The following is a 17,963-nucleotide window of genomic DNA, read 5'->3' as shown; positions in this document are numbered from 1 at the left end:
GAACTTTAAAGTTTATCCTCCTTGATATGTACGGAAATTGGTCGTCGTCTACCAAGTAGATAATAACCTGTTGGTTAACACTAGCACAAGAACTGGTAGGTAGTGACACCCAGTTATGATCCCACGTTACTTAATTGTGCAAGCCTACAGAAACTCAAGCAAAAAAGCCAATATCCAGCATAACACTTATTGTAATCCAGGGATGAGTAGCCTCAGTCTCAGCCAGAGTGGGATGGCAAAAATTATATTCCCTAACTTTGATCTTGGAAACTGTTCTTATTCTAACCACTTCTAATTAATGGATTAAGTATGGCCAGAGTTTGGTGGTTTGGCTTTGCTCACAATATTTCTACTGAGAGGCAGTGAAAGAGATAAAATGTAGCATGTTCTAGGCAAGGCCCAAATTGCTGGATTCTGGCCTAAGCATTAAACAATTATAATCTGAAAATTCAGTGCAAGAACACAGTATCTAATCTGGGGTGGAAAAGAACGGGTCTTATCGCTTAGGAGTGCCTCCACCCTTGTTCATTAGCTCTTGGCAGAAATGCAACACAATCAACCCCACCCACCCCAATGTTCCAGTTGGTAAGAATCTCCTCCTTGCTGGACAAGTTGCACTTGTGGAGTTTTCTGTCCATCATGCAACTATATAAAGAATAAGGATCCCCATCAGAAAATGCAGCTAGCAAGCTGGCATTATGTGAACCCTTGCTAAAACCAAAACAAGAGAGAAAAGAAGAACGAATTAAAGACCCAGATATGTGAGCACCAAGACTTTATTGCTGTGGACCATGAGAAGAGAGACAGACAGCAACAAGGTGAATTTCCCTCTGTATCCTTCTGCCTCTGCACTGTAAGAATAACAATGAACCTGCAGCCTTCTTTCCCTGCCACAACCTATACCTTGCACCAGGTATGGACATCCAAATATTCTTGAATTAGAACAGAAAGGGGTTTTTTTAATGCAAAAAAAAAAAAAATTAAAATGCTGATTTTTTCCATTGGCCCTACCCTTGAGCCATTAACTGCAGCAGGCTGACACATAGTAATTTAGCAAGAAAAGTTCTAGCACAGGCAAACTACGTATTCGGTCTGGGCACGCTGAGAATGGTCAGATCCAATCCCATAAGATGTGACAGGACTGACAGGGCCCCCAAAACTGTCAGATCCAGTCTGACCAGAAATCGAACATTCCTTGATGAATCTGACAAATGATTACTTTCAGGGGCTGACATGATTCACAGCCTCTCTGTAAGGATCCGCTGTGGAGCGCCTGCAGATTTCAAAGGAAGCTCTGATGCTGTCCTGAGGCAGCGATTGTGGAATCTGTATTTCTGCAGGTTTCCCCATTTGAGACATTTGGGCAGCTTCCATAATTGGTGCCTCAGGGCAGCACTGGGAGCTTCCTTTTGAAGTCTGTGAGAGTCTCATAGCGGATCCTTGTGGAGGCAGCAGGCTGCATATCATGTCAGCCACTATCTGCTATTGGAGAGGAGGAGGAACTACGCAATACCATTGCCACTTCCTATCCCCTGGAAATCTCTGTCTGTCCCCCTTCATGACTCTGGCCCACAAACCTGCACATCCGTCAGAGTTACAACCTTGCTCTTCATTTTTAAATGGAAGCTGAGGTTCTCAGGGAGTTGGATTTTGCCTCCCAGATCACCTCTGGTGAAGTTTCAGCACTCCTGTGAAATCATGCCTACAAACAGTCATGAGGAAAGCCTGCCTCCATTTTGAGTGTCTCCCCTCACAGTCAACATTCATATTGTTTCTTTATTCAATTTTGTGTAATCCTATATCCAAAGAGCTCACAGAGTGGCACACACGGTAATCCCCACGACAACCCTAAACAGCTTGGGCCCTGGGTATTTAAGAGAACGTCCTCTTTGCTATGAACCACACCGCCCATTGAGATCATCAGGAGAGGTTTGTCTGCAGTTGCCACCGGCTCGTCTGGTGGCTACTCAGGGACAGGCCTTCTCCATTGCTGCCCCGAGGCTTTGGAACACACTTCCTGCTGAAACAAGAGCCTCCCCATCTCTTACAACTTTTAAAAGGGCAGTCAAGATGCATTTGTTCACCCAGGCTTTTAATTCGATACTGTGTTAATTGTGTTAATAGTTTTAACTTTTTAAATCTTAATTGTTGAAATGTTTTAATCTTTTTATTAGTTTTTATTGTCTTGTAAACCTCCCAGAGAACTTGCGTTTTGGGCGGTAGAAAGATATGTTAAATAAATAATAAAATAAACCCTGAAAGGTAGGCTAGGCGGCAATGACTGGCCAAGGTGAGCTTTGTGGCAGGGGGAGGATTTGAACCCAGCTCTCCTTAGTCATAGCCTGACTCTCTGATCACATCACCTCACTGGATCCTCAGGGCAGGGAGTGAACCACAACTCCCCCTATGGGGACTAATCTGCACAAGCACCCTTCTATCAAAGTTTGCCTCCTCCTCCTGTCCCCCACTAATAATGCGTCTGTGCTTTTAACACTGTCGAGGCAGGCAGAAATTCAACAGATACAGCTTTACCAAGCATGGAGGTACCATTATTGGAAACAGTTGCACCATGTGAATTTTTGTCTTCTGTGCAGCTGTTAAAAGGCAGGGGACTCAAGACTGACCACCACTTCTGTGGCAAATACTGTCCGAGGGCAGAAAAACGAAGGTGATTGGAATGGTGGAACAATGGAGACTCCATCCTGGGCAGAAGATGCACAATTATCTCAAAAGAGGCGAGGAGGCCTGTGTTATGGAGGGAATCAGGTGAGAAGAACCCATGACACACTTGAGGCTGGCGGGCTGGCTGGTGTGAGGGCCAAGAGGTCCAGAAAGTCTGGATAATTTGCCATAAGGAATAGCTCCACCTTCCACCCACCCAACCCCTGCCAAAATGCACAGTCTGTCCTCCGCACGCTCATCTCCCTTGCTCCTGCAGCCTTTGCATCTTCAGAATCTGGAACAGAATCCTCTGGATGTCCTCGTCCATGTGGCCCTGGAAAGGAAATGAGGGAGGCCGGTGAGCTGAAGAGCATTTGCAGAGGTGGCTTGCCAATGAGGCAAGGTGAGGCCATGGCCTCGGGTGGTGCCTGGGGTGGGGGCCATTGTCATGCCTGCCTTGTCGCTGCTCCCTGACACCAAGGCACTGGGGTACGCACTGCCCCTCTCCCACATTTCCTGGCTAGCAAGTGTTTCCCCTAGCCATTGGATGGCTTCCTAGAAAAAAGAAGCCAACCACACAGCTAGCAAAACCTTGCAGGAAATGCAGGCAGAGACTCATGCCCCAATGCTGGCCAAGCCGGCCGCAGAGATTGGTGGCGTCATGGTGTCAAATCAGGAGCCACCGGGGCCTGAGCCAGCACTGAGCATTTGGCAACTATGATGGTCAGGCCTCATGTCCCATTACGTGGTTCCCCTTGTTTCTTTTTATAATACGGAGCCTGCTTACCTGCAAAGGGTGAGCTGAAGAAATGACCCTGGGATCTTTCTGTGGAAAATAACTTAAGTGTCTTAACACCAACATTGCCCCTTGGTAGGCCACATTCAAAAGCAGGATAAGGTTGAACTACAGTCAAAAGCCTTCTCTAGCTTTACTTTCGCTTGCTCTTTTAAATACAGCTACGAATGCAGCTAATGCCATTGGCGATTGTTGATGGGCAACACAGAAATATCTCTTTAGAGCAGGCCTCTTCAAACAGCCTCCCAGCTGGTTTTTGGAGATACAGCTCCCATAATCCCCAGCCACAGTGGCCAAGGATTATGGGAATTGTAGGCTAACATTTGCACGAGGGCTGAAGTTGAGCAGCCCTGCTTTAGAGCAGGGATTCTCAACGTTGGGTCCCCAGATGTTATTGGACTTCAACTCCCATAATCCCCATAAAATGGGAGTTGAAGTCCAATTACCTCTGAGGACCCAACGTTGAGAATCCCTGCTTTAGAGCCTCTGTTTATGGCGGGGGTGGGGGTGGATCTGTGGAAGACAACAGGGCCAGCAGCAAGGGTGGGCCAAGTTGGGGCTAAGGGCCCTCGCCCACTCAGCAGACCCCTTGGCATCATCAGTGGTGGTCAAAATCAGCCTCCTTCAGTTCGGGGCCTGGGGGATGCTCTCATTGGCCGAGAACAGAGCAGTGGCAGAAAATCCTTCCCTTTGAATGGCCCAGAGCTGCTGCAAATCTACCCAGTGGTGCCCAGAGAGGCACTGGGGGATGCCCAATGCAACTTCCTGCCCCAGGGCCTGGTGCAACCTGGCGCCAGCCCTGGAAGCCATTCCTTTCCTCTGCTAACAGAGCAAAGAGGCACCTTTTAAAAATGGCGGCTCTCTTTATTTTGCAGGGGGAGAGCAACTGGCCCTCTCCATCCCCAGCACAGCACCCCTCCAGTGGCTGTTGCTGGGGTCTATCTTATGTTTCTTTTTTAGATTATGAGCCCTTTGGAGGCAGGGGGCCATACTACTTCTGTCTGTTTCTCTATGTAAACTGCTTTGGGAACCTTTGCAGAAAAGTGGTATATAAATATTCATAGTAGTTTTTTAATGCTGCAAGGTCCCATTTCCAAGGAAGCTCCTTATAACTTTGAAAAATCCTGGTTGCTCCACCTCCAAAAGCAGATGATACAGCAGGACTGCACAGTTTCACAGGAACAAAGGAAGCTGCTTTACACAGAGTCTGACCATGGGTCCATCCAGCTCAGTACTGTCTACACTGATTGGCAGCAGTTCTCCAAGGTTTAAGGCAGGAGGCCTTCCCAGCCCTAGGAAGGCTGCCAGGGAGCGAACCTGGCCCTTTCTGCATGCCAAGCAGATGCTCTACCACTGAGCTGCTGCTCCATCCCTGGCCCTCCAGCTGGACTACAACTCCCATCATTCCCCAGTCACAGTGGTGAATAGGCAGGCCAGTACAACTCAGGGAGTTGTTGTCCAACCACAGGTGGAAGGCCCAAGTTGTTCAGCCCTACTGAAGAGCAAGAAAATATGCAGAAGAGGGAAACCAAAACAGAATCAAGGGGCTGCAACACCTTCCTGATGAAGAAACTTTGGATCATTTAGAAAAAAGACAACTAAAGGGACACAACAGAGTTTTTTAAAAGTCTCAGTGGTTTTGAGAGAGTGTATAGAGAGAAGTTTTCCTCCCTTTCATTGGTCGCCCAGTAACAATGTTGAGATTCAGATTACTTTATTACAGTCATTGACCAAAACCAACAAGCAGACAGGCATCAACAAATGATGAACCATAACCATGATTTGGGGCTAAAGAACCTGTTAACTGAAGCCGGCCTTGAATGCTCGACTTTTGCTTCCTAAACAGCAGCCCAGTGGTGATCGGGGTGGGGGTGAGCAGGATCATGACCCTGGCTTAAGTGGAAGGGGAATTCCACCTCTCTGTTGAAGACGACTGAAGCTTTGTTTCTAACCATGTTCCCGATCCAGAGGAACAGGGCTGTCGTATCCACTAGAGAGACTGAGGTGGTTGCACAGGGCACCAATTCTTGGGAGGGGGCACTGCTGCTACCCACCCACCTGAATACATTAATGCAGGGGTGGGGGTGGCAGGTGTGACTGCCACCCATCTGACCTCAATGCTACCTGCCTGGCTAAAGGAAAGAAGATGCTTTGCTGAGCTGCTGCAGCTCCCCAGGCGGAAGTTGGGTGGGCAGGGCCTGGTCTCTGGCTTGCTTTCCTCCTCATTCCCTCTCAGCAAGCTCTGTCTCTCCTCCCGTCCTCTGTTACCCCTGTGGCTGCTCAGATGGGACCCTCCATCCTGTTTTCTGTGCTTGGCTTGGCTGTGGTCTGGATGGTCACAGAGGGATGCTCCTCACAGCACTGCTAAAAGCTGTTCGATGCTGCCTTTCAGGGAGACAGAGAGGCCTGCCGGCCCTGAGGATCACAGCAATAGAAGAAGAGTGAGCGTCAGGCAGGCTTCAAGCTCCTCAACCCTATTCCACTCCCTCACTTTGTATCCCCAAACCACTGTGGCCTGGTCATTCACCAGCAAATGAGCAGCCTGCAATGCTCAAGTTAAGGTGGGGCTCCGCACTTCTCAACTGGGATGGCACCAAAGTCAATCTTAGGCGAAGAACTGGACTTGGACATCTTCAGGTGTCAAAATCAGGTGTCAAAATCAGGTATCAAAATCAAATCAAATCAAATCGGGCACCAAAAACCCAAGGGGCATCAAATAGGGCACCAAAAACCCTGTAGATGAAGCCTCCACATGGCTGCTGTTTATCTGGGAAGGAAGTCCCTCCCTGACCAAAGCAAATAGCAGCTAAAGGGGGAACACATGTTCTGGACCAGGACCACGGCAGGGGCTGTCCCAAGGCCGAGGCCTCACCTCTCCCAATTGGCGAGCCACCTCCTATGTTGCATCTGTCTTTTAAGCAGCCTGTTGGCTCAGCCAAAGCATTCATTTCTTCTGTGTTTCCACCACTTTCCTGGCATTGCTTCCTTTCAGTGGAAGTTCTAAAGCAAACTAGAGTATTCCTCCGCCTCCTCCTCCTCCTCCTCCTGTCTCCCCATCACAAGTGCAGAGAAGGAAAAGAAAGACCCTGTTGGATGGGAAGAGCTGTCTACTCCCACCCCAGGACTACCTTTCACTCCAAACTCTGCCCACATAACTGTAGCCACAAAGTTGTATGGCTTGGTTTACACTATCACCTGCGAATCCATAAGAGGGGGACTCAAATGCGGACAAGCGAGAGAGTGGACTCCATGGCAGGTATGACACCAGAAGATGTCCAAGTCCAGTTCTTGATATTTACTGCCCAACATCCCTCCAACATTCTCAGCCCAACTTCAAATCTTGGTCACCAGTGTCAGGAAAATGTCAGGCAAATGTCAGGACTTGTCTTGGGCAAGTTAGAACATCATGCCTGCTGGGAGTATGCGCTCTCACTCGTCCGCATTTTACTTACACGTTTCTCATTTATGGACTCGCCGGTGATCATGTGGACCAGGGCTAAGTTGGATCCTTTCTCACGTTTGTATGCCTTACATGTCATACTGTATTTACCTGAATCCAAGACTAAGTTTCCCCCAAGTTATTTTATGTTAGAAACCAGGGGGGTCTTCTTAAATTCAGTGTCCCTTTGGGGTAAATATGGGTATAATCTGTATTTATCTCTATTTTTTAAGGGACTTGTCTTAAATTCAGAGTGATCTTGTATTCAGGTAAATATGGTATGCAAGAGGCTATTTTGTGGCTACTGAAATTGTCTCCTGTTTGGGGGGCTAAATGGGGACTATCTGGTCAAATGGCTGATAAAACTGGGCGGGGGGGCTGTATTCTTCTACTGGAAATAATCTCCTGAAGTGGAAACATGTACTGTCAGTGCTCCCAGCTCGTGGCCTGGGATCCTGGCTGTATCCCCAGTTCCATGTTCCAGAGAAGAAATGGAGAAGAACTGAGTTGCATTCAAACTGGATAGCCAGCAGAGACTCACCAGCCATCATCTCCCCACCCCGCCACCACTGCCATGCAACAACGACTGGCACAACGACTGGCGCAACCCACCCGACACAGGCTAGCGTGCCCAAAGGCACAACATGCTCAAGCACACAGACATGCGCAGACTTGGCTCCAAGCACTGTTGACACATGAATAACCTTCCAGCCTCCCGGAAATCTGGCGCCGGGTCTGCTCCACTGGGCTGTCCCGCCCCTTCCTTCTTTCCAAACTGCTGCCTTTAAGAACCCGGGGGAGGAGATTGACTTCCCCCCCCCCACCAAAAGCCGCATCCGGAGAGGTACTGAGAAATTCGGGGGGGGTAAAGCGGTGAAGGGAGAAGGGGAAGAGAAGGTGAGGGTTGGGAAAGAGGTGTGTGATTTTGACAGATCTCCCCAGTCTCATTTGGCCAAGAAGCTGAAACCACTCAAAAATCCAGGTGGATGTTCAGTCGACGTGCATATGCAAGTGTACCTGCTTGTGCGTATGCACAGCATTTGCATGTCCTGCACACTCACTACCAGCCACTCCTCACTCAACACAGCGCTCAGTGGTTGACATACTGCACAAGGGAATGCCAGCCCAGTAACCGGGCATGCAGGCAAGCTGTGCAAGTTAACGCAAACTGAAGCATTTGCAAACATTACGCAAATGCGGTCACACAAACGTAAGCCTCTTGGCTTATGCTTGGGTGATGTTATTTATGCAATTTTTTGCATCTGCCACAACTTGCAAACATGCCACGTTCCTGGGCTGACATACATACCCTTGTGCGGCATGCCAGTATTAGAGGCTGCTCCGACACAAGCCCACTGAAATAAGTGGGACATGGCCAGGAATGTTGACACATTAATGTGCACTTTCCATCCATTTCAAGGAGAATTTGCACTAGACACGTTCCAGCTGGAATTCACTCCAAGCATCTGTCCCCAACACCCAACATCCACCCCCCCCGACTCCCTCCCCACAACCAGGACCCATGCTGACCCACCTGGATGGCATAGAGGAGGTGCCCCCTGTACAAAGAAACCACATTCGTGTGGCGTCGCTCAGTCTCCTGCAAGCAAAGACAGACCCACCACTGAAACAGAACACTGGACAGAACACATCGGCTTCGCCTGCCAATATTAAAGCTCACTTTTAAAATACAGGCCAACCTTGTTATCCGCGGATTTGATATCCGCAGTTTTGCATATCCACAGCCGGGTACTTGGCACCCGACCTTGGCATATAACCGCCCCGAGACTTTGGTTTGGGGCGGTATAAAAATCCATTAAATAAATAAATAAATATGCAGGGAGAAATGGCAAAAAAAGAAGGTTAAATACTGGAGGCCCGTAGAGCACGGTAGGGCACTTTTCTTGGCACACACACACCCCCCAGTTTTGCCCATCTTTACTGTGGTTTTCCAGCCTCCAGGAACCTAACCCCCGCCCCCAATCCCCATCGACTTAATGCCTTGATATTGATGGTTTCACTGACTACAGTGGTAGAGGAGAAAAGAACCCCACGGATACTGAGGTCCACCTGCATGGGCTTCTACTCATGACCGACAGCTGGGTGGGAGAAGTGTCCGGCCAGGCTCCAAGCCTCATGCACACTCCCAAGAAATGGTTGTTTGGCGGCAAAAATCGAGACAGGAGGAGGGAGAAGTGATCATATGCTAATCCCACCTGGGTAGGATGGCACAGGATGTGCTTTTCCTCCACCCACGATGCCGTGCTGGTACATGATGTGGGTTTGCTGCTCCTGTCTTACCCAGATCATGGCTGGCACGCAATCACTTCCCCCTCCTCCTCCTCCTCCGATTTTTGCCGACACACAACCATTACTTGGGAGCACACAGGGGCTTGGAGCCTGGCTGGACACTCTTCGTGAGCAGCTGACGGTCATGAGAACCAGTCTTAATAATTCTACAGAGCAACCAAGACAGCCATTTTAACTGGAGGAATTGATTTGGGCTGCATTTGGGGCATCTGATTGGACTGCTAAAACGGTCAGAGATACTTGTCAGGATATCTTGACAAACCCATTCATCATCAGGGGGTCTCAACTGGGAATTGCGGCAGTGCTCCTAACCCTAACCCGGGCACCTTTGCCCCTGGGGAAGCAGCATAGCTAAGGGAGTCAGTGGATTGATTTCTGCCAGACTACAACAGCACTGCTGAAAATCAGAGCATGCCAGAGTTGGAAGGGATCTTGGAGGTCTTCTAGTCCAGCCCCCTGCTCAGTGCAGGGAGGTCTTCTAGTCCAGCCCCCTGGACTGTGCAGGGAGGTCTTCTAGTCCAGCCCCCTGCTCAATGCAGGAAACGAGTGACAGCATTCCTGACAAATGCCTCTGCTTGGAAACTTCTAAAGAAGGAGAGCCCAGCGCTGCACGAGGATGATTCTCTGCCACTGTCCAACAGGCCTTACATGTAAGAAATTACTCCTAGTGTCAGAAACTGGCAGAAATTACCTCTCTTCACTGCCATGAACCTGCTTATTTATTATTATTATTTATTTTATTTATTGTATTATTATTACTACTACTACTACTAGTAGTAGTAGTAGTAGTAGTAATAACAACAATGTTCCTATAGTATAAGAAAGCATTAACCTTTGTGTTTCTTTGTGTGTTGTAAACTGCCCTGAGAACAATTTGTCATGAGGCTAACCAATAAAGTTGCTTATTAATTATTAACCTCATTATCATTATCATTATTACTATTATTGTTTTATTTATAAACTGTGTGAGAACTTTGTTGCTGAAAAGTGGCATGAAATAATACTTGTCCCAGCCTGAATTCGGCTCCTGTGTTGTTTGTAGTGTGTCTTGATCCAGGAGCAGAACTGTAACTGGGCGTACGAGTTCCAAGAACCCCCCGCACGCTGCCTCCAAGGCTGCCCATTGGGCTTTTGGGGCCGCCCAGCTCCCCTCCCCTCCCTTGCCAGGCAGTAAAGGTGGGAAAATATCACTTAACCAGTGGTAAACCTAGCTGCTGGTGATTATTTTATTTTATTATTTTTTATTTGTTTGTTTATTTATTGAATTTATATACTGCCTAATATAGACATCCATGGGGTTTCTTAACCTTGGGCATCCCCTTGGCTGGGGATTCTGGGAGTTGTAGTCCAGCAACATCTGGGGGCCCAAGGTTAAGAAACTAGGTGGTGAGATCTGGCATGCGCAGAACCCAACTGAGCAACAGGGGGTGGGGCAGCCTCCCCACAGGATGCGGGTCAGGCACCTCCGTCCCATGCTGCCTTCTGGATACTGCCGACAGCTAGGTTTGCTGCTGGTTAAAGGATCTTTCCCTGCCCTCACCACCACCCCGCCTGGAGCGGCTCTTTCGGAGAGAGGGAGCACGCTGTCGCCGCCAGAGCAGTGAGTGCCTCAGAACACAGGCCGCCTATTCCCTCCCTATGCCACCGTGTTGGCCCACACCAAGATGGCTGCAGCAGGCTCAGAGGCCTCTAGGCCCAGCACGGGTAGGATGGTGCCAGCAGCCTAGAGGACTGGTGCTGTGGGAGTCCAATCCAGGATGAATCTCTATTCATCTCCAAGTGTCCAGCACATGGTTGGGTCATTACTCTGGGTGTCCTGGTTAAATTGCCGCAGGGAGTACAGGGAATTTAAGGTCAACACTTGGGAGCAAAGGGACGGTTGGATGGAGAAGGGGCCTTGGGCGGATCCAGCAAGGCAAGGACTACCTCTCCCCCCTAGAGGTGGGTCTGTGGGGAGGTCACATGGAGGTCACTGGCCTCCAGTGACTGAAGTCAGCGGACAACAGCCCTCGCACCTTTATCAGAGTTATCTGGCAGGCCCAAGGGAGAGGCCCCTCTGTGGCGGTGCCAAGGCCGTGGACTCCCTCCCTCGGGAGGTCCATCTCGCTCCCACCCATGGCAGTAGGTCTTCACTACCTATTTGAAAACCTATTTGCTTAGGCAGGTCTTTGGGTTGTTTCTGCCGGTTCCGCTTCTCTCTTTGATTATTTTAGTTCATTTTTATTGTGCTTTGTGATTTAAATTTGTTTTACAGGTTATATGAATTGCTTTTGCTTGAACCGATTATTAGCTAGGAACACAGGAAACTGCTGGCAGGGGAAGCTGAGTCAGACCCTTAGTCTATCTAACTCAGGCTTGTCTACTCTGACTGGCAGCATCTCTCCAGGACTTCAGACAGGGGTTTTTCCCAGCCCTACCTGGAGATGCTGCCAGGGATTCAATCCGGGACCTTCTGCAGGCTAAGCAGATGCTCTCCCACTGAGCTACAGCCGCATCCCTACACTGCCTTGATGCTTGAACAGAAATAAATATTTCTATAAATAAGTACATTCTGAAGGTTCAGCATTGGGTATCCTAATCCTCCCGCTCTCTCCTGGGCCCCCTTCCAGTCCTCCCACCCCCCGCCAAGATACTCACCACCAATTGCTGCTCCAGGTCTTTGATTTTGCCCTGGAGGGCGGCCACCTCCTGCCTGTTCTCCGTCTTCTGTGGGGAGGCTGCCTTGGGCAAAGCCCCTGCCTGGCCAGAGAGCTCCGACAGGTCATTCAGGGCTTCTTTCAACTTGAAAACTTCCTTGGAAAGTTCTGTGATCTGCAGAGCAAGAAGAGGCCATGGAGGTCTCTGGACAATCACCCCTCAAATGTTCCCCACTCAATTGTCATAGGACATAGGAACATAGGAAGCTGCCACATACTGAGTCAGACCATTGGTCTATCTAGCTCAGTATTGTCTATACAGACTGGCAGCGGCTTCTCCAAGCTTGCAGGCAAGAATCTCTCTCAGCCTTATCTTAGAGATGCTGCCAGGGAGGGACCTTGAAACCTTCTGCTCTTCCCAGAGCGACTCCATCCCCTGAGGGGAATATCTGACAGTGCTCACACATCACGTCTCCCATGCATATGCAACCAGGGCAGACCCTGCTTAGCAAAGGGGACAAGTCATGCTTGCTACCACAAGACCAGCTCTCCCCTCCACCCTTGTTTGGTCCTGTCTCTACACTATTTCTGAAAGGGTTGAAATCTGGGGTCCTAAGGGGACCTCCCCACCCCAAAAACCCCCAAACTGCATCCACGTTAGTCAATGGGATAGAGTGGTCACGAGCTCAGATAGTTTACAAACAAGCACCTAGTCAGAGCTAATGGAACCCTGTGGCAAGCAGGGGCAGGAAGGTTTGAACAAAAGAGTGGGAAATTTATCCCTTTTGAAGAAAATTCCCTCAGAACAGGCACAAGCCCTTTTGCTTCAGAGGGGGACAAGTGTGTGAAGCTCTTTTGTTTTCTCGCCAGCTGTTCCTGGTCTTGTGGTAGCAAGCATGACTTGTCCCTTTAGCTAAGCAGGGTCCACCCTGGTTGCATATGAATGGGAGACGAGCACTGTAAGATATTCCCTTAGGGGATGGAGACGCTCTGGGAAGAGCATCCAGGTTCCAAGTTCCCTCTCTGGCTTCTCCAAGATAGGGCTGAGAGAGATTCCTGCCTGCAATCTTGGAGAAGTCGCTGCCAGTCTGTGTAGACAATACTGAGCTAGATGGACCAAGGGTCTGACTCAGTATATGGTAGCTTCCTATGTTCCACAGCTTTGTGTTTCTGAGAGGGAAGGGCTTAGAAAAGGAGTTGGGAGCAGCAGTCCCACCCCCACAAAACACCCAGAAAACAGAAATAAATAAATAAATGTTGCATATGCAGTAAGAGCCAACTCCTGCCATGTTGCTAACTTCGGGTTTTTTCACCATGCTCAGCCACAGGCTCAGGTAACACACGCACACCAGGGGTGTACTGTGACATTTTGTCGAGGGTCCATTTTTATTTTTTAAAAAACTAACCCTGCTCCCCGGGAGTTGGCAGCCAACAGACCCTATTCCAAATTTGGACAGCCCAGTCATGATGGCTGATCTACGCCTTTCCCATGAAGTGAAGGTGGAGTCACTGAGGGACTGGTGGTGGGCCTCTCAACTAATGCCCAGCACGCAGTGGCAGACATTGTTGGGATATGCAAGAGGCACAGCTTAGCTTGCTGTATAGTTTGCATGCAATCTACTACAAAGCCAGAGGGGGCACTATAGTTTCCTTTGTATTGGTTGGGCTAGCTAGGAGTTTCTATTCTCCTTCCTGTTCCTTTGTGTATGAGTCAGCACGTTCAGTCCTGACCTCGTAGTGCCTTTGTCTCATAAGTAAAGTTATCTTAAAAACCTTTCACTGGTGTTTGCTCTGAAGTCCATGCAGACAGAGCACACTCTACAACAGACATACTGGGCAATGTTGCATGCATGTTGTGAGTCTCATTTGCATCGTCATGACAGCGCAAAAACTGCGGCGTTACACAACAGAACGGCCATTATTTCCAGCAGCCACCCTGTCATGCAACTCCGTCTGCTCCATGTTTGCACTTGTGCACGGGAGTTCTTGCAGAACTGCAAGAACATTGTGTTGCAACACACACACATATAATGTCTGCATGCATTATTGTCTGTCACCAGCCTGAGGCCTTCTGCCCCACACACTCCGCAGGGCTCACCTTCTTGTCCTTCTCTTTGACCAGCTTGGCCGAGTCCTCAATGTGGCTGTGCAGCTCCTGGATCCGGGCTGACTCGGCCTGCAGGCTCTGCAGCTGCTTCTGTGCCGTTGCCAGCTGTGCTTCGGCTGCGTGCTTCTCGCTCTTCATGAAGAGGGCTTCCCGCTGCACCTGGAAGACCTCAGTGCAGGTGCGCTCATGCTTGCGCCCCAGGTCGCTCAGCTTGGCATTCAGCCCGTCCACTTCGCCCTGCAGGCTCAGCTGCAGCTGCTTATGCTCCTCCTTGGAAACAGAGCCCTGCCGGATGGCATCCAGCTCGGCCTGCAGGCGCGAGGCCTCCTGGGTCTTGGCCCTCAGCTCCTGCTCCGCCAGGTTGGCCTTGGCCTTCAGCTCCCACACGCTGCCTTCCAGGATCTCCTTGGCACGGGCATGCTCGGCCAGGGGCACCGAATCTTGTCTGTAGCCTTCGGCCGACTTCCGCAGGTCCGCCAGCTCCTTCTGGGTGGTGCTGTGCTTCTCCTTCAGCTCCGACAGCCTCCTTTCAGCATCAGAAAGGGAGGCGCTCAGCTTCCCCATCGACTCTTTGTGCTCTTGCTTGGAGACATATTGGGAGGCCACCTTCTCCTTGGCTTCATGCAGCTCCTTCTCCAGCTTCTTGCGTTCTCCTTGGAGCTGTTCCACCTGGGCCTTCACGTCCTCGTACTGCCTTGTTACAGCCCCCAGCTGCTTCCTTAGCTTCTCGGCCTCCTCTTGGAGCCTCTGGCTCTCTGACAGGCTTCCTTGGCTCTTTTCTAACTCACGGCTCTTCTCCTCCAAGGATTCTCTCAGCTCCTTCACTTCTGCCTCAGCAGAGGCGCATCTCGCCAGCAGGGCCTCCTTCTCCCTACAGGCCTCATCCAAGGAGGAGCCCAGGGAGGCCTTCATCTCCTCATACGCCTCAGCAGAGCAGCCCTGCGTAGCTCCCGCAGCGGCTGCGGCCACTTCCTGGGCCTCCAGCCGTTCCTCCAGGTCCCTCACCTCCTGCTCTCGCTCCTTGAGGTCCTCTTGGGCTTGCTGCAGAGCGGCCTTCACCGTCTCCAGTTCCGCTCGGGAGCTCTCCACGATCACTTTCTCCTCCACAGAGAGGATGCTGAGCTCAATCTGCTCTTGAAGGAGCTTCACCTCAGCCAGAGCGGCCTGGTATTTCTCCTGGGTCTCGCTGAGCTCTTGGGCCAGCAGCTCTGCCTCCTCTTCCATCCCCAAGCCAGAGGTGCCCGTCTCTTGTTCTCTGCCGCAAAGGTCAGCAAGGGAGCTGCTCTTCTCCAGGGCTTCTCTCAGGGCTCCGATCTGCTCCTCGTACTCCGCCTTCAGCTGCTCGTAAGCCTCGGCTGGGACGAGCTTGCAGGAGGCGTTCTCACCCCCGGCCTCTTCGAGGGCCTTCAGGGTCACTTGCGCCTTGGCGTACTGCTCCTTCAGCCTGTCGAACTCGGACCTGAGTGAGTCATACAGGATGATGGGGATGAAGTCGCCAGAGGCATCAGCATCGCTCTCGTCCTTCTCCAGGACCTGAACAAGATCAAAAGTCGGTTGATGGTGCGACAGGTGGTGAAAGTTGCTCGGTGGCATTCAGGGACCTAGAGCACTTTCTTTACAAGGCAAGGCTACAACACTTGGGGCCTTTTATTATTATTTATTATTATTTATTTAATTTATAGACTCCAAAGTATATAGACTCCAAAGGCTCTAGGCCATGCCTGCTCAACTTCGGCCCTCCTGCAGATGTTGGCCTACAACTCCCATCATCCCTGGCTATTGGCCACAATGGCTAGGGATTGTGGGAGTTGTAGTCCAAAAACAGCTGGGGGGGGCAAAGTTGAGCAGGCCTGCTTTAGCTGGTTCACAACAATAAATACAATTTAAAAAAAAAACAATTATTAAAACAGCAATTAAAAAATTTAAAAACATTCAGAGATTACAGCAATTAAAAGATTTAAACATTCAGAGATTACTAAAAGCTTTAAAAATGCTAAAATACTAAAAGCTAAAAAAATGTGTCTTAAGGGCTCTCTTGAAGGCTGGTTAAGATGTTAAACCACAAATGTTTACAGGGAGCGCATTCCACAGCCCAGGAGCGACGACAGAGAAGGCCAGCTCCTGAATCGCCACCAGACAAGCTGGCGGGATACAGAGATGGGCCTCTCTCAATTATCTTAATGTGCAGTGGAGATCATGCAGAAGAAGGCACTCTCCCAGGTAACCTTTTATATTAAAATTTAAGGGTTAATTTTATATTAACCTTTTAAATTATAATTTTATAGTAAAAGGCGACTAAGGGGAGACGTGATAGAGGTTTATAAAGTTACGCATGAGGTGGAAAAAGTGGTTAGGGAGAAGTTCTTCTCCCACTCTCAACACTAGAACCAGGGGCCATCCTGTGAAACTGACCGCCAGGAAATTTAGGACCAAGTCCAACAAAGGAAAGCACTTTTCACACAAGTGCATAATTAACCCATGGAATTCCCTGCCACGGGATAAGGTGATGGGCGGCCACCACCTTAGATGGCTTCGACAAATGCTTGGAAGACAAGTCTATCAATGGCTACTAGTCTTGATGACCATGGACGATCTCCAGGTTCAGAGGCAGAGTGTCTCTGAATACCAATTGCACGGGAGCCACAGAAGGAGTGGGGGCATGCCTTCATCTCCTGCTGGTAGGCACAGCCACCCAAGCAAGGCAAGGCAAAGCAGCAAATTGCTCTTTGCAAGCGGGGGCTTTGCTTCAGCTGCCTCTAGCCAAAGGTAGCTGGGGCGGGGGCGGGGAGCAGGGCCTCTCTCTCTCTGGAAAAAAGCTGTGGGACATCAGATCTCTTGCCTTGAGGGTGTGCCTGTGCTGCTTGCCTATACCAAAGAAAAAACCCCACATATTAAAGAGGCACTCTTACATTTCCAGTGTTTTCTCTCATCCAAAGAATATGAAGCCCAGTTAGCAATTGCTCTGAATCTTCTTTTGCCATGTAAAGAACTAGGGAGCTATTCTGCAGAACGTAGTTGCCAAACTTTAGCCCCCTGGCCACTTAGAGACAGTAGCTGAATAGCTTTGCTATGCCCCGAGGGGTGGCTGGAGCAGTGAGTAGGAGGCCTGAACATTCCCTGAGGATTTACCTGTATTTTCTCCATCAGCTCTTGGTTCTTCTGGGTTAGAGACTGTACTTGGCCCTGGAGGGTGGCCAGCAGCTCCTCGGCAGAGAGGCTCAAGCTCTTTTTGGACAGCAGCAACTCAGCCCCTGTTTAGTTTAGTTTTTTAAAAAGCAGAAGAAACCACACAGGAGACCCACATTAAGGCTGGGTTGGCTTGGGACAGGCAGAGAGAAAATAAATATTAAAGGAGGCATCAGGCACACTCAGTCTGCATAGATCTCAAGTTCAGAGTTCAGCTTGAGCCCCTTGTCTGGGTTTTAAAATACTCATGTGTCTTTCAACTTGATTAAAGTTTAAGCTTTAATGCATTCCCATGAGCAGCTGGAAACAGGAGCTGCAAAGGAGGACAAAAACAGAACAAAGGGAGAGAGAAAAAGAAGAATGACGGAAGGAAGTAGGGCCATGAGCGGCCCTTTTATGAGGCAAGGTGAGGCCATTGCCTCAGGTGGCAGATTTTGGGGGCAACAGCAGGCCAGTAAGATGCCCTCCACCACTGCCATCAAAGCAAGTCTTGGGGGTTGATCTGACCCTTGCAAGCCTTGTAAGGAGTTCCACTCCTCGCGCTTCCTGCAAAGTTTGCAAGAAGCACGAGGAAAGCAGGGGAGGCTGCTAACAACCTGCCCTCCTCTTCCTCACCCTCCGTGCCACTTTCAAAGGTCAGTTTTGAAAGGAAGCCAGCCACCACTAGGCTTGTGAGGCAGGGTAGCATTTGGCGCCTTGCCTCAGGTACCATAATATTTTCCCACCCCCGCCCAGGCAGGGCACTGACAACCCACCACTTGGCTGTCAAAAGCTCTTTCTGCTGCAAATGGCACGAGAAATTCAAACCAGTTTCAAAGAGGCTGAGCT

The 17,963-nt window shown here is 49.9% G+C and overlaps 1 protein-coding gene across 7 annotated transcripts in view; it reads right to left on the bottom strand.

Annotated features, from left to right (window-relative positions):
• Positions 1–760: 760 nt before the first annotated feature.
• The window catches only part of ANKRD24 (ankyrin repeat domain 24), a 53,610-nt gene continuing 36,407 nt past the window's right edge, over positions 761–17,963 (bottom strand). For 4 of the 7 annotated variants that reach the window (XM_053297807.1, XM_053297809.1, XM_053297805.1 and 1 more), the window contains 5 exons: positions 17,079–17,200; positions 13,941–15,482; positions 11,844–12,017; positions 8,431–8,496; positions 761–2,995 (listed from right to left, as the gene is read on the bottom strand). In XM_053297807.1, coding sequence (XP_053153782.1) covers positions 2,918–2,995; positions 8,431–8,496; positions 11,844–12,017; positions 13,941–15,482; positions 17,079–17,200 — 1,982 coding nt within the window. In that variant the 3' untranslated portion in view covers positions 761–2,917. Of the gene's footprint in view, positions 2,996–7,600; positions 7,744–8,430; positions 8,497–11,843; positions 12,018–13,940; positions 15,483–17,078; positions 17,201–17,963 lie in introns of all 7 variants that reach the window. The other 3 variants (XR_008316534.1, XM_053297810.1, XM_053297808.1) reach the window with 3 other exon arrangements.

The sequence above is a fragment of the Hemicordylus capensis genome, chromosome 2 (genome assembly GCF_027244095.1).
Source record: "Hemicordylus capensis ecotype Gifberg chromosome 2, rHemCap1.1.pri, whole genome shotgun sequence".
NCBI lineage: Eukaryota > Metazoa > Chordata > Lepidosauria > Squamata > Cordylidae > Hemicordylus > Hemicordylus capensis.
This window is presented reverse-complemented; position numbering and strand designations above follow the sequence as displayed.